The sequence below is a fragment of the Mesoplodon bidens genome, assembly GCF_964165515.1.
Source record: "Mesoplodon bidens genome assembly, chromosome: 7".
In the NCBI taxonomy this organism is placed as follows: Eukaryota; Metazoa; Chordata; class Mammalia; order Artiodactyla; family Ziphiidae; genus Mesoplodon; species Mesoplodon bidens.
Genome location: NC_138164.1, coordinates 13,504,482 through 13,518,822, shown reverse-complemented (window position 1 = coordinate 13,518,822; position 14,341 = coordinate 13,504,482). Strand labels below are relative to the sequence as shown.

The window sequence follows — 14,341 nt, the reverse complement described above, 5'->3', positions numbered from 1 at the left end:
AGAACAAGATGTCAGCATGGGGGTAGGCCATGTTGGGCCATAGGGCTCCTGTCACCCTTCTCATACACTTATCCCAGGCTTGGAATTACAGTGCCCAGCAATTACAGTGACCTTTCTCTGCGCAGAGCGGGAACTGGGATGGCAGCAGAGTCTCCTGAGAAAGTCGGGGCTCAAGAATAGGGCAGGAGGGACATACACAGTTCCCCAGAGGACAAGACTCTCCTCCCGTTAACCATTACCGACTGCTTCTAAGGCAGCGTCTTGGAGGAGGCGGGACGTGGCGGGGTAGGTGGGAGGGTCAGCTGCTTTCGATGGACCTTGTCCCTACACTGAGCCTCGCTCGCTGATCCAACCATGGAGGCAGCTGCAGGTAAGAGGCCAGGAGAAATCCTCTGCGGGGGGACTTTAGGGCGGAGGGCAGAGTGGAAGGCTTTGGGACCAGGACACACTTGGTACTGGGGCTTGGAGCCCTGAGGCAAATAGACTGGAAGTCAGGAGGGGAGAGGTGAGTGGGTGGATGTGTCTGCCTTCCTGGTCCACGCCCTGTACTGATATGCTCAGATTTCTGTGCGTATCTGGAGGCCTTGGCCGGGGAGGGGAAGGAAGGGGAAGGGAAGACCCTTTTGCAGCGAGTCCTGAATTTGGGGGTTCCCCGAAGTCCTTTCAGTTAAGGACCATGGAAGAGGAGTCTCGGGGGGCAGAATATACCTCTCCTCCCCTCACCCCTTCTTTTCCCAGCAGATCGTCAGGACACAGCTTCCTTGGCCCCGTACGTGCCGTGCTGTGAAGGATTGGGGCAAGGGGAGGAGGGATTGAAGGTGGGGAAGCTCTTCAGCTGCCATTAGCCATTAGCACCTCAAGGTGAGCCTGGGACCCAAGTCCGGATGTCAGTTTTCTCCTACCTGCTTGACTTGCTTCCTTGCAGGAAGTTTGAGTTTAACCCCAAACTGGGCATTGATAATCCTGTGCTCTCCCTGGCTGAAGACCACGAGCCCTCTGGTAACCCCCCACCACTTGGGGCAACCGTTTCCTTTCCCCAGAGCCACCAGGGCTCCACACAGCTTCCCATCTCCTTGGTAACCACTCACTCTGTCTCCCTCTGATAACGGCCTTGGTGGGAGTACCCACGTGGAGGTGGAAGGGGGCCCGGCGTTTCCTGCTGTCCCCGCCACTCTGCCTGGGCCGTGTTCAGTCCCCCTGCCCAATACCTAACTGGGCAGAAGCCTGTCTGGTGTTCTATCACAGGGGCAGGGTCTGCCAGACACAAGGCGACTTGTACTTGGGTCATGTCCCCTCTCCTCCCCCTTTTCTGCCGCCCACCTCCCCTTCCAGATCTCTGGAGCCTGGAACGACCTCGCTTCTATCTGCTGAACAGAGAGGAGGGCAGGAGTTTTGGCTTCCACTTGCAGCAGCAGCGGGGCAGGGCTGGGCATGTGGTGTGCAGGGTGGAGCCAGGCACCTCTGCCCAGCGCCAGGGTCTTCGGGAAGGAGACTGGATCCTGGGGGTGAACAACCATGTCGTGGAACATGAAGACTATTCAGTGGTGAGGTTGGGCTGGGACCCCTGTGGTACAGGAGAACATTCTATAGCACCTCAGGGAGACAGAAGCCGGTTGGTCACCTCCCTGGGTATATGGGGGCAGGACCCAAGGCTCAACCTCCCCCATCTCCCAGAATTTAGGGATGCCCAGGTCCGAATGGTTGCGTGAAGGCCTCCAGAGAGCTGGTTCCCATGGTGAAAAGTGTAGCTTCCAGGGAGGGGAAGCTGGCAAGAGGGGCCAGCCCAAGCCCGCTCCGTGTGCCCACCGTTCAGGTGATACGCCGCATCCGGGCCAGCGGTCCTCGGGTATTGCTGACGGTTTTGGCGCAGCACGTGCATGAGGTGGCCCGAGCTCAGTGGGGGAACGATGCCCACCTCTGTCCCACTCTCGGCCGAGGGGTCCGGCCTCGGCTGTGCCGCATAGTGAAAGACGAGGGTGGCTTTGGCTTCAGTATCACCCAAGGTGAGCTTAGAGCTCGGGAGGGGTCAGGAGGGGGATCTCAGCCCTGTTCTGGGCAGGCAGCAGGCAGAAACTTGCTGTCCGGGCTTCCAGGACATCAGGGTCCTTTCTGGTTGGTGCTGAGCACTGGAGGGGCAGCTGAGCGGGCAGGAGTGCCCCCTGGGGCCCGGCTGCTGGAAGTGAATGGGGTCAGCGTGGAGAAGTTCACGCACAGCCAACTCAGCAAGAAGGTACGACCGCCTGTTTCCCATCCGTCCTCACCCCTCTGGGCCTGGTCCCAGCCTCGGGAAGCAGACTCCTCCTCCACACGCCTAATCGCCTGATCCGATCTTGTACCTCCGTCACCATCCTTCCCTTTACACTCTGTGCTAGGCCCTCCTCTCCCTTCCCTAGTGCCCCATTCCTGGGCCTGGGAAGAGGGGCTGTGAGGAGGTGCCTGCCTCTGCCCTCCCTACCCAGGTGGTTGATGCTGATGCCCTGCTGGGTCCCCACAGCTTTGGCAGAGTGGCAAGCAGGTGACCCTGCTGGTGGCAGGGCCAGAGGTGGAGGAACGGTGTCGCCAGCTGGGAATGCCCCTGGCTGCACCCCTGGCAGAGGGCTGGGCACTGCCCAGCAAGCCCCGCTGTCTGCATCTAGAGAAAGGACCCCAGGGCTTCGGGTTCATGCTCCGAGAGGGGAAGGGCCTTGACGGTCGGCCTGGTGAGTGAGAGCCCTGGGGGCGGGGAGGGAAGGGGGGCCTTGGGGTGGGCACACAAGTGTATATATACACCTCTCAGTGCACACAAGTGGTGGCCCTGGCTGAACCCCAGCCCGGGCCTCCTCCTCTTGTGTAGCCCTGGGTCAGTCCCCCGGTGTGCATACAGTGGCCTGGGCCGGCACTGGGGGTCCGTGGGGAAGGAGCAGTGAGGATGTCTGCATCCCAGGTCAGTTCCTGTGGGAGGTGGACCCAGGACTGCCAGCGGAGAAGGCCGGGATGCAGGCTGGGGACCGGCTGGTGGCTGTGGCTGGGGAGAGCGTGGAAGGGCTGGGCCATGAAGAGACAGTGTCCAAGATCCGGGCGCAGGGCTCCTGCGTCTCGCTCATTGTCGTCGACCCCGAGGCTGACCGCTTCTTCAACATGGTGCGAGCTGAGGGGCGGGGGCTAGAGAGAGGGCAGGAAGAGAGCAGGGCTCGGGTCCGGGGAGAAGCAGCAGGGTTTGTCCTATCTTCCTCTTTTCCAGGTTCGCTTGTCCCCACTTCTCTTCTTGGAGAGCACAGAGGCTCCTGACTCTCCCCAGGATACCGGCTCAGCCTCTCTGGTTGAGACCAAGGACCCACCAGTTGAAGACACAACCGTCCCACGCGGCTTCCGCCAGTGCTTCCTGTACCCTGGGCCCGGTGGTGGCTATGGCTTCCGACTCAGCTGTGTGGCCAGTGGGCCTCATCTCTTCATCTCCCAGGTGACTGATGCCCCAGGGACCTTGGATCTTTTCAATCATTTGCCTCTTGACAAGCCTTCCTCTGCTTCCCTCCCAGAGCCTCAGTACACCCAGCAAGACTTTTCCGTGGTGTTCCAAGCTCTACATCCCCCTCCTTCCACCAGGTGACCCTAGGAGGCTCAGCTGCCCAGGCAGGACTGCAAATGGGAGATGTGATTCTGGAGGTGAACGGGTATCCCATGGGCGGAGAGAATGACCTGGAAAGACTTCAGCAGCTGGCTGAGGCGGAGCCACCCCTATGCCTGAAGCTGGCGGCCAGATCTCAGCAGGGCTTGGAAGCCTGCATTCCCCCAGGGTCTGGAGAGGTGAGGAAGGAGAGACAGATGGACTGTGAGTCAGCCAGAGGAGGACAGAGGGGAGCCAGAGAAGAGGGCAGAGCGGGAGGCTGCAGGGTGGAGCAGTGTGGGGCACTCAGGTTGGGACTTCAGGCCATGGTAGGTGGGGACAGAAGGACCCAGGGAAGAAGCCCTATTCCTGGGCATACCAGTGAGGGGGGGCACAGGGAAAGGGAACGCTTCTGGTCTCGGAATGACCTCTTCCCTTCTTTCTCTGCTTAGGACTGGGCTGTAGCCTCAGATCTACTGTAGCGCCCCCTATGCCTGGCACAGATCTGCCCAAGCTTTCCTGTCTCCACTCTCCAGCCTGAGGTGGTGGGAGCTGAGATGCTCTCTTTAAACCAGAAGCTGCAGCTCTAGGACTCCGGATACCTCCAATCACAGGATAGTCCTTGGCCTCCCTCCCTTCCCATGGGCCCACCTCCTGGAAGAGGGTGTGGCCAGAGGCCTCAGGTGGGCCCATGAGGGAGCCTCCCCTTTGATTCCAAAGGAAGTCATGTGGGATCTTTGGGAGCTGTGCCCCAAGGATGAAGATCTGCGTGAGATGAGTGGTATGATTTTGTGATTTATAACAAGAAATATATGTTTGGCCTTCATACCCTTTCCTGGCACAGAGCTCCTAAAATCCTTGGAATTTCCTAAGTAGTAAGAGAGAGAAAGCTGTCTTCTGTTTTTGACAATAAGTCCCTTTCAACTACACCTAGTTTTGTTAATGAGGTGACTCTTGAAAAGCACCTGAGAATGGGGCACTGGTTTCCAGGGGAACCAGTCATGTGATTAGAGGGTTGGAACTTTCAGTGCCCCACCCCCACCCCTACCCTCAACCTCCTGGGAGGGGAGAGGGGCTGGAGGTTGAATTAATCACCAGTGTTCAATGGATTGATGGATCACGCCTACATAATGAAGCCTTCATAGAAACCCAAAAGGACAGTTTCAGAGAGCTTTCCGTGTTGCTGAACACGTGGAGGTGCTGGGAGGGTGGCGCACCTGGAGAGGGCATGCAGCTTCCATGGTCATACCTCGCCCGGTGTATCTCTTCCATCCCGCTGTTCCTGAGTTGTGTTCTTTGTAATAAACTGGTAATCTAGTAAGTAAACTGTTTCCCTGAGTTCAATCACTCTAGCCAATGATTGAACCCAAGGAGGGGGCTGTGGGAACCTCTGATTGATAGCTAGTAGGTCAGAAGCACAAGTGACAACCTGGACTGGAGATTGGTATTTGAGGTCGAGGGCAGTCTGTGGGACAGAGCCCTTAACCTGTGGGGTCTGATGATACCTCCAGGTAGATAGTGTCGGAATTGAGTTAAATTGTAACACAAAAGTTAAATTGTGTCTACGGAGAATTAGTTGGTGTGGGAAACCTCCCTCTGCCACATTTCACCAGAAATGAAGTAGAACTGAGAAAGTTGTAGTAAAATAGAGGAGAAGCAGAGTTTTCCCTTTCCTGGTGGGCTGTGGGGCCGGCTGGGATTGAAGCCACCTGGAACTCGCCCTAAGCATGACTCCAGGACTGTTGGGTATAATTGCAGGAAGTTGGAGGCCGGCTGCCCCTTCCCTCTGTGGGCACCTTAGGATTGTGGGAGCTGGTGCCTGGTCACTGTTGGTCTATTATAGAAATGGCCTTTCCCCTCAAATCTGGTTGCCTTCGTGTTGGTGGGGGTAGGGTGACCAAAAGGGCCTCAGGCTCAAGGGGTGGGACCCAGTTTCTCTAGGAGAGAAGTTGAGACCTTGTCAAATTTCTCTCTTCTTATTCAGTCTTCAGGGTAAGGGGTAAACCCAGAACTGAGATGTTCCCGTGAGGGGCACTCATCTCGGCCAAAAATCACAGCCCACAGTCCTGTTGAGTTCTACATACAGACAGCTTTATTGCTGGGACCTCAGAGGGCCCCAGAGACTAGAGGCTCACAGTCAAAGATCCAGGGGGTTGAGTCCAAACTGGCGGAGCTGCTCCTTATGCTGGGCGTGGAGTCTCAGCACAGCCCCATCCCACTGAGGCTTGACGGCTCTCAGTTTGGCCGAGAGCCAGTCCAGGCTGTCCTGCAGACACCAAGCTTCAGATCTCAGGAAGGGAGAGGGCTGGATGAGGGGTGTCCCAGGTTGGTCTGTAAGCTTTCCTAGCCAGTGTTTTCTCAAAGCTCTTAGTCTTAGTGGGTAGGCATGGTTGTGTCCCCTTAAGATAGAGCAGAGTTCCCTATGGAGATGCTTCTTTTCCTTCCCCCTGGTCTGTCATTGTCACACTAGCTGGGATTTGGGGTGGTGGTGCTGGGCACTGGGATGGCTGGCCTTCAGAGGGTAGGGCTTACCTGTAAGATTTCCTCATATTTGGCCTCCATGTCTGCCACGTGGGCCCGAAGCTGAGCCAGAGTTCGGTCCCACTCTCCAAGGGCCTGCACAGCCTCTCTCTGTGTAGCCTCAGCCTCCCTCTGGCACATCTCTGGGACGGGGGCAGAAGGATGGAAGAGGACAGGATGGTGACACTCTACCCTTGAACAGAGTCTCCAAAGGTACCCAAAGAGCAGGACTTGAGTGGGATCATTCCAGACTTCCCCAGAGCCATCAACTTTCCCATAGTTCCTATAAAGAGCTGAAATATACCATTAAGGTAGAGTAGAGAGAGTGGGCTTGGGACAAGAGATCTGGGTCCCAAATCTGGTTGTCATTTGCTACTTGTGTAATGTCTGACATATCTCTCTCTGAGACTCAGTTTCTTCATCTTTATAGAGAAAATGACCCATACTTCACAGGCTTGCTGTGAGAGTTAAATGTGATAATGTATGGGAAAGCACCTAGTATGCAGGAAGTGCTTCATAAATGCTGACTGCATTTAAATTTGAGATAAGGCAAAGATTAGGAAAGGGGCTCAGGGACTGCATGGCAGATAAGCGGCTCTTGGATATCTATAGCTAAAATAAAGCTATTTTAGGATAAGAAAATTTGAGGCCAAAATTGTGGAAAATCTGTGCGCCATGCTAAAATTTTTCAACTCTATCCTGTTACCAAGATGGAAGAGATCAAAAGCCTATATATATATATACACACACACATACACATACATGTATATGCTTATTTAGAAGCTCACTCATTTATTAGCAAATAGTTATTTAGGACCTACCATGCATTAGGCCTTGAAGATAAGGAAATAAGTAAGTTAAACAGTTTCATTTAAGCTTGGTTTCGTTATAAAAATCAGCCAAACTAAGCGGGAATATGTTTTGCTTATGGGAGACATGGCGGTGGTGGGGAGTTAGAACTGGATTTGGAGACACCACTGAGAGAGTGAGAGACTTAGGTCTTCTCCTTCTTTTTTTTTTTTTTTTAATTTATTTGTTTATTTATGGCTGTGTTGGGTCTTCATTTCTGTGCGAGGGCTTTTTCTCTAGTTGTGGCAAGCGGGGGCCACTATTCATTGCGGTGTGCAGGCCTCTCACTGTTGCGGGCTCTCTTGTTGCGGAGCACAGGCTCCAGAAGCGCAGGCTCAGTAGTTGTGGCCCACGGGCCTAGTTGCTCCGCGGCATGTGGGATCTTCCCAGACCAGGGCCCGAACCCGCGTCCCCTGTGCTAGCAGGCAGATTCTCAACCACTGTGCCACCAGGGAAGCCCCAGGTCTTCTTCTTATAACTTAAGATTTTTTTTTTTTTTTTGCCATCCTGAACCGTCTGCTGCAATTCTCAATGGTGGGAAGGTCAGTGGGGAAAGCAATATGAGAACTTAGATTGCAGTCTTCTAGAGAAGAAACATCCTAAATCCACCTCTTCAGTCTGGACAGCAGCAGTGATCCTCCGAGAGAAAGGGCTTCAAGGGTGGGGAAGCCGATCTAACTGCTCCCGAAGGCCCCTCACTTCCTCCTCCAGCTGCCTGCTGTGGGTCTCCATCGCCTGCGGCAGGGTGCAGCACTGACGACTCATCTCTGTGGTGGGGACGGTGGGTGGCCAGGGACCCAGGTGGGGACAGAGGGATGGAGAAAGGATGGGAAGTTGTGAGTGGGGAGGGCTCTGCTTGGTCCAGTGGGGCAGATGCGTAAAGGCCTTTTGGTTCTTCTTGTGGTGATTCTGAGAAGCTGGGGAAGGAGCTAGGAAACAAGGTCCCCTTCCCCCTGCCACTCAGGATGGGGGTTCAGGCCCTTCTCCCTACTCAGTCCCACGGGATGAATGAGATAAAGGCTGTGGCTGCATTTTGTAACCCACACAACATCAAGCGCGTGGCATGGGCCATCATGGAAGGTCCCTGCCCAAGATCCCAGAGGCCTTTGTTTGGTTCCTTCAGGATTCTTGTGTGTGCTGGGAAGGCTGAGACTAGGCATGGCAGATGGGAGTCCTCCTTGTCTCCCTACCCAGCATCCTCTGGCCCTCTTGGGTGCCCTCTTCCAGGCCCCTGTCTCCTGCCCACCTGCTTCATCAACTGCACACCTGCATATATGGCCTTCCCTTCACTCCAGGCCCCTTCCGGTTCAGCCTCTAGTTCTTGTATCCTCTGCTTCAGCTGGTCTTCAGAAGCCTTGGCTCGGCGGGCCTCATCCCTCCACAGAGCTGTGAACAGTCCCAGAGCAGCCCTCAGGACTGGCTGGGGACCCCACTAAATCAGCCCCGATGGCCTTGATGGACTCTGCCCACCTTTGGAAACCTGGCAGCAGGCTGCCAGCCTCTCACTGTCATTCTGGTGTTTGTTTTTTCCCCCCTAGAATCCTACAGGTTCTTCGTTACTACAAACCGCAAACTCCCTCTGTGTTCTGGCTACAAAAAACAGCTGCCTTGGGACTTCCCTGGCAGTCCAGCGATTGGGACTCCGTGCTTCTACCGCAGGGGGTGAGGGTTCGATCCCTGGTCGGGGAACCCTCATTCCGCGTGGTGTGGACAAAATTTAAGAAAAAAATAGCTGCCTTTATCAACCCTTACTGCCCACCGTTTCCTCACAACCCCAACTCTTGACAATCTTTTTCCACTAGGGGATGGTTAGAGATCAGCTCAGCCCTCTACCATAGCTCCAACCCTTCAAGCTCCCAGGGATACAGAAATGCCCATTGTCCCACCTCTATTGCCCCCAGAACTTCCACCCTTCTTACCCAAGTGGTTTTGGAGCAGCTCCTTTTCCAGCAGTGCCAGCCTGTGCATGGTTTCAGTCTCCACATCTGCCCTGGCAAGATGGCAGAGCCTCAGCTTGTCAGGATCTCAGCCTTACCTACTCCCCTCCCATCCTCATCCCACACCCTGGACTTTTTTTTTTTGTAGGAGATCTCAGGACCACTAAATGAGGGATCTCTGATGGCAAAGTCTAACAAGTTCACTGCTCAGCACATAGCAGGTGCTCAAAAGCTGTGTAATGAATACATAAGGACGGCACAGAGCCAGAGGGGGCTCAGATGGGCGTGGGTGCTGATGTCCCCACTTCCCCAGCTCCATGGAATCTGGATGCAGATATGAAGGAGGGTTAAGACAGCTCCATCTTATCAGGCAGAGGGCTGAATTCTCTCTGGAGGACCTCTGCTCGGTCTCTGAGCCAGAACATGGAGAGGCAGGGGGCACCCACCTCCACCCAGTCTGACTCACCAACAGCTGCATTCCTTTTCTTCTTCTGTGTCCCAGCTTTTGTCCCTTTTTCTTTGGTCTTAGGTCGTATTTCCTTGCTGTCCTGGGGGAGAGAGGGGACTCGTATTTAGGTCTGGACATGGAGATGCTTTCCTGACCCCTAGACTGAACCAGGAGTCCCAGGAGAATTAGTGTTCTAGTCTCCAACTCTGTCTCTTATACTTTTCAGAAGCTTCTGTTCTTGGTTTCCTTGGAAACTTAGGCAAGGCTGAGGCCACTGGGAAGGATGGAGTTGTTTCTCTCTACCGGTCAGGTTCTAGGTACAGAAATCATTCCTCGCAATCAATCCTCTTTCAGAGAAAACAAAGCTCAGTACCTGGTCCCTTCCCTCTTCCCATCATCCTTACCCTGCCTCTTCCTTCCTGCAAGACCCTCTCTTGCCTCTGTTGTGTCTCCCTGTGGTGTGATCCACTCACGAGGAGGCGCAGAGAAAAGGCCCAACGATCTAGGAGCCAGAGGAGGAGACTGGGTTCTGGGAACCAATCCAGAGTGGCAAATTTCCGTCGGGGGCGGGACTGAGAACTGGGAGGTTGGGTTTCTGGAGGCTGCATGTTGTCCGGGCAACTGGGAAACATGGCGTTCATAGGAAGGTAGAAGGGACTAAATACAAAGCTTAAAATACCAAGGTCTCAGAGGGCCAATACTCTCCTTATCCCCAAATCCTAAGTGTAGTTTGAGGAGAAAGGGCTTTGGAGCCGATCATCTATGATTCACTTCTCTGTAGCACAGCCTGCAATTTGGAGACTTACAAATTACAGATTTACACACCTGAAATAATGCTGTTGTGCTGATACAGAGGAAAAGGACTGACAGTAGCCATTTTGGGCCATTTACACATCCCAAGGTCTCATCAACAAAATGACATTATTAGGTTTAAAATTGAAACTCTCCTTCAGGAAAGCAGTCTGTGGTGTATGAAGGACAGAAGTGCAGAAGAAGGTGGTTGAGAGAGTTTCCCCTTTCAGAGAAATGAGACGCAAAGGAGAGGTAGACCCAGGACCCCAGGCTGTTGACATAGAGAGATGCAAATGGAGAAGAAAGGGCACTGGTTAGAGATAGGAGCTGTGAGTTCTTACCCGCTCCATCCGGATATGTAAACTTGAGCAAGCCATTTAAACTTGCTCAGCCTCAGCTTCCTGGTCTTTAAATCTTTGATTTTGGGGAATTCCCTGGCTGTCCAGTGGTTAGGACTCTGTGCTTCCACTGCAAGGGGCACGGGTTCGATCCCTGGTTGGGGAAATAAGATCCTGCAAGCCACAGAGTGCGGCCAAAAAGTAAAAAAGAAATCTTTGATTTTGTAAATCTTGAAAGGCCTGGATTTTCCCTGGGTATTTACAGGACTATCTTCTCTCATTGTGACTTCATGTATTGCCTCTTTCCCCGTATTCCGGTTTGTGGTTGACTTTCAGACAGGTGCTGAGAAAATACCTTGCTTGGCTCCCTGCACTACTGAGTTGGTTGGGGCTCCCTCTAGTGGACTTACTTGACCTTCTACTGAGTCTCTTGCGTTTTTCTATTTAAATTATTTACTGAGCAATGTTGGGGGGTGCCCCCCCACTTAGGGATGCTTCTTGCTGGAGTCATGAAGAGTTGGAAAAATAAATCTGGGGAAGGGACAATGACGAGTGGTTTGCCCTGGTCAACAGCCCTTGTCCCCCACCCCCTGTCTCCAGCCCTGTGCTATTGGAAGCCTTGTTGTCTGTCTGTCACTGGGATCTCTGGACACCATACTGGCTAGAATGAAAACAGCAGAAACTCCAGGGCTTTTCCCCTTGCGGATTAAGGGAACTGCAGACTCTTTATTTAGATATTCCTATCTCTGTCTTCCTCAACATTTTTTGGTCATTTTTGGTCAATTGCCTGTTGTCAGGAACAGATCTGAAGAGATAGCCATGAGATCTGGGGGGAAAAATCCTTCCTCTAGGGAGCAGGCAGATTCAGGCAGAGGCTGATGATATTTATTTGTCACCTTTGTGGCTGCAGGGTACCTCTCTGACCCCGGGGACATTTTACAGAGTAAAGAGAAGAACCGGCCTTGTCCTTCCCGTTGCTTACTGTTCCTGTACCTCAGTGTCAGATAACCTTGTGCATATCTCCCAAATCGGAGATTTTTCTTCTAATCTTGAAGCATGTTTTTCATTTATTCCCCTCCCCTCCCCCCAGAACCCTCTCTCCCTGAGTAGGAGCGCAGTAGAGGTTCCTGTCCTGATCCTTCCCTTCATCCAGAAGCCTGTTTGAGGACTTTTGAATAGAATAATTAGTGTCTCTGTTGTGCTGATGCACGGAGTCCCATATTGAGGACAGAAATTACAGAGTATAAACAACAAATCGTGTCTCAGAAGAGCATTTACTTTTCAAATATATTCAGTCAACCGACTTTCAGGTGCAGAGAGGATGTGGTTTGGGGCGAAGGTGAAATGGAATAAGAAAATTGCCACAGGTCACATGATGTGATACAAACTGAGCCAGCTCTAGAATAATCCAGGAATGAGAAAGACATTGTGATCAACAATTCAATCTCCAGCACATTTTGAAAACAAGCCAAGTGAATATTGTGAAAGAAAGGTCAATCTTTCCTTCTTTCTTCATTAACCTCAGTTTATAAGTGAAAACAGGAACGATCATTTCAGCACAACTCTGTCTTCCTTTTAATAGGATCCCTTCTGGGGGTTTTAAAAAGATACAGAGGAGAGAAGCGTCACCCTCTCTACTTCATTCAAATGCGAGACAAATATAGGTCATCATATATTAAAAGAAATATGGGGACTTCCCTGGTGGCGCAGTGGTTAAGAATCTGCCTGCCAAAGCAGGGGACACGGGTTCAAGCCCTGGTCCAGGAAGATCCCACATGCCGCGGAGCAACTAAGCCCGTGCGCCACAACTACTGAGCCCGCGCTCTAGTGCCTGTGAGTCACAACGACTGAGCCCACGTGCCTAGAGCCCGTGCTCCTCAACAAGAGAAGCCACCACAATGAGAAGCCTGCACACCACAACGAAGAGTAGCCCCTGCTCGCCCCATCTAAAGTCCGTGCACAACAACAAAGACCCAACGCCACCAAAAATAAATAAATAAATAAATAAATAAAAAGAAATATGGCTTACTGCAGCAGAAACAGAGTGCAAATTTTACAATCCCATTCTATACAGACCATATTGAACATAATGCAAATTGGAAGCCTTAAACCAAGCCAGAGATGTACAATGATGATGTACATTGTGAAGATGGCCTACAAGCTCATACACAGCTCCAAGGGTTAATTTCTTAACCTATACTCCATAAAACCTAGGATTTGACTACGAGGGGAAAAAGTACCCTTGCATGTCTATAGTGTGCTAGGTACTGTGGAAGACCAAAGTCGATAAGACAATATAGCATAAATTAATGTGTGGCAGGTGAGAAATAGATGGTTATGGAAATTTAGAGGAGGACTGTCTGGTAAGGAGGACAATATTTGAGTTGAGTATAAAAAGATGGATTGGACTTTAGTAGCACTCTTTAGGCAGAGGGAATGCTCTGAGTAATAGTGATGAAAAAAGAAAGAATTGTGGTATTTTGTGAGTTGGTGAGTCACCCAGCATAGGATATATGTACTGGAATAGTATAAAACTGCAAGGTAGTTTGGAGTTAGATCATAACTGTTAATTTCATTCAGGAGGCAATGGGGCGTGTTTAAAGGTTTTTGTTTTGTTTTGTTTTATGCTGTCAGACCTATACTTTAGGAACACTGGTCTGGTGGCAGCATGGATTGGAGGTGGCAGGGAAATCAGTGAGGAAAATGTTTCAATAGACCAAGGGAGAGGAAAGGAGAGCCTGCAACTAAGGGTGGATGCGCTAGGGATGGGAAGTTTTGACAATTATCTAAGAGCTTTGCCTATATGTTTTCTTTAGACATTTTAACTCTTTTTAGGTAGGAATTGACTAATGGAAATTCTACTGGTAGGAAATGATAATTTTGACTCCGCAATCAGTCTTAGATACAGGCCATTGAATTGCAGACAAGGATATTTTTTCCCCTCTTACAGGACTGTTTGATAAGCTTAATTCCCTAATCAGTCAAGAGCTTTGTAGAAGAGCCAGGTGGGGAATCTAAGGTGGAAGTGAGTACTTATTGAGACACCAGGGCCTGCATGCTCCCAAAGCTGAGGCTCAGAATTAGCAAATTAGGGCAGGGCACTTCCTTCTTTGGGAGAGAGGTTCTTTTTTTCAAAGTTCTTCCAGTGGAACTTTGAGACTAGAACAGTGGAAGTGACTGGGAACTGCATTGCTGTTCCCTGGGAGGAGCGAGGACTCCTCAGGCCAGGGCTTGAAGCTCAAGGTTTCTGTGGTCAGGGCTTGATGCTGGCAGTGCCCACCTGTGGTGCAGTGCGCTGAGCAGGGGAATCTTAAGTACATATTCAATTTCCAGAAAAGGAACTTGTGTTCAAAGCAAAAAAAGGGGGAAGTGTTTTGTTTTCAGAAGGGTCAAAGGGCCTGGAAGAAGAGCTCGAGGCCTAAGTGTCTCAAGCCTTTCTGGGGTCTAATCAGGATGCAACAATCTGCAGCATTCACATTCCTGTCCTTGGTCCTGACTTTAGGACTTTAAAACACTAGGGAGTGGGGGGAAAACTTCCCTTTTTCTCCCACAGTGTTAAGAAGCAAACAACTTTAAGTTCAATTTCCTCATTTGTCAGGTGTGGGGTAAAGACTTGAAGTTCAGATTCTTTCTACGGCCACCTGTCTTAATTTAAATAGCCCAATGACCGCCTCCAGGAGGATCATCCCACAACCCACAAGAACACGGAGGGCTCGGCTTCTGCCTAGTGCGCAGGCTCCATGTTAGACCCCGCCCCGCCCTTTCCCCGCTCCTCCAGCAGGGGGCGCAGCGCGAAGGTTCCGCCTGGGCAGCACCCCCACCCCGCCTCGCGGTAGGGGCGGGGGAGACGGCGCGGAAACTTGGCCGCAGCTTT

At 52.0% G+C, this 14,341-nt stretch overlaps 2 protein-coding genes across 2 annotated transcripts; one reads left to right on the top strand and one right to left on the bottom strand.

The window, feature by feature from the left end:
* Positions 1–505: 505 nt before the first annotated feature.
* On the top strand, positions 506–4,065 carry NHERF4 (NHERF family PDZ scaffold protein 4; the record flags this gene model as incomplete). Its single annotated transcript, XM_081238859.1, is given in 10 exon segments — positions 506–689; positions 692–769; positions 1,333–1,544; positions 1,814–2,003; positions 2,094–2,230; positions 2,495–2,699; positions 2,924–3,120; positions 3,221–3,439; positions 3,583–3,783; positions 4,036–4,065. Coding segments are annotated over 10 exon segments (1,641 nt in total). The 5' UTR covers positions 506–517.
* Positions 4,066–5,720: 1,655 nt separating this feature from the next.
* DRC12 (dynein regulatory complex subunit 12 homolog) lies at positions 5,721–9,969 on the bottom strand (the record flags this gene model as incomplete). The annotated part of the gene is made up of 7 exons (XM_081240649.1): positions 5,721–5,870; positions 6,116–6,246; positions 7,627–7,719; positions 8,219–8,338; positions 8,872–8,937; positions 9,356–9,437; positions 9,742–9,969. 7 exons carry the CDS (start codon positions 9,967–9,969, stop codon positions 5,721–5,723), a joined length of 870 nt encoding a protein of 289 aa, XP_081096775.1.
* Positions 9,970–14,341: the final 4,372 nt, after the last annotated feature.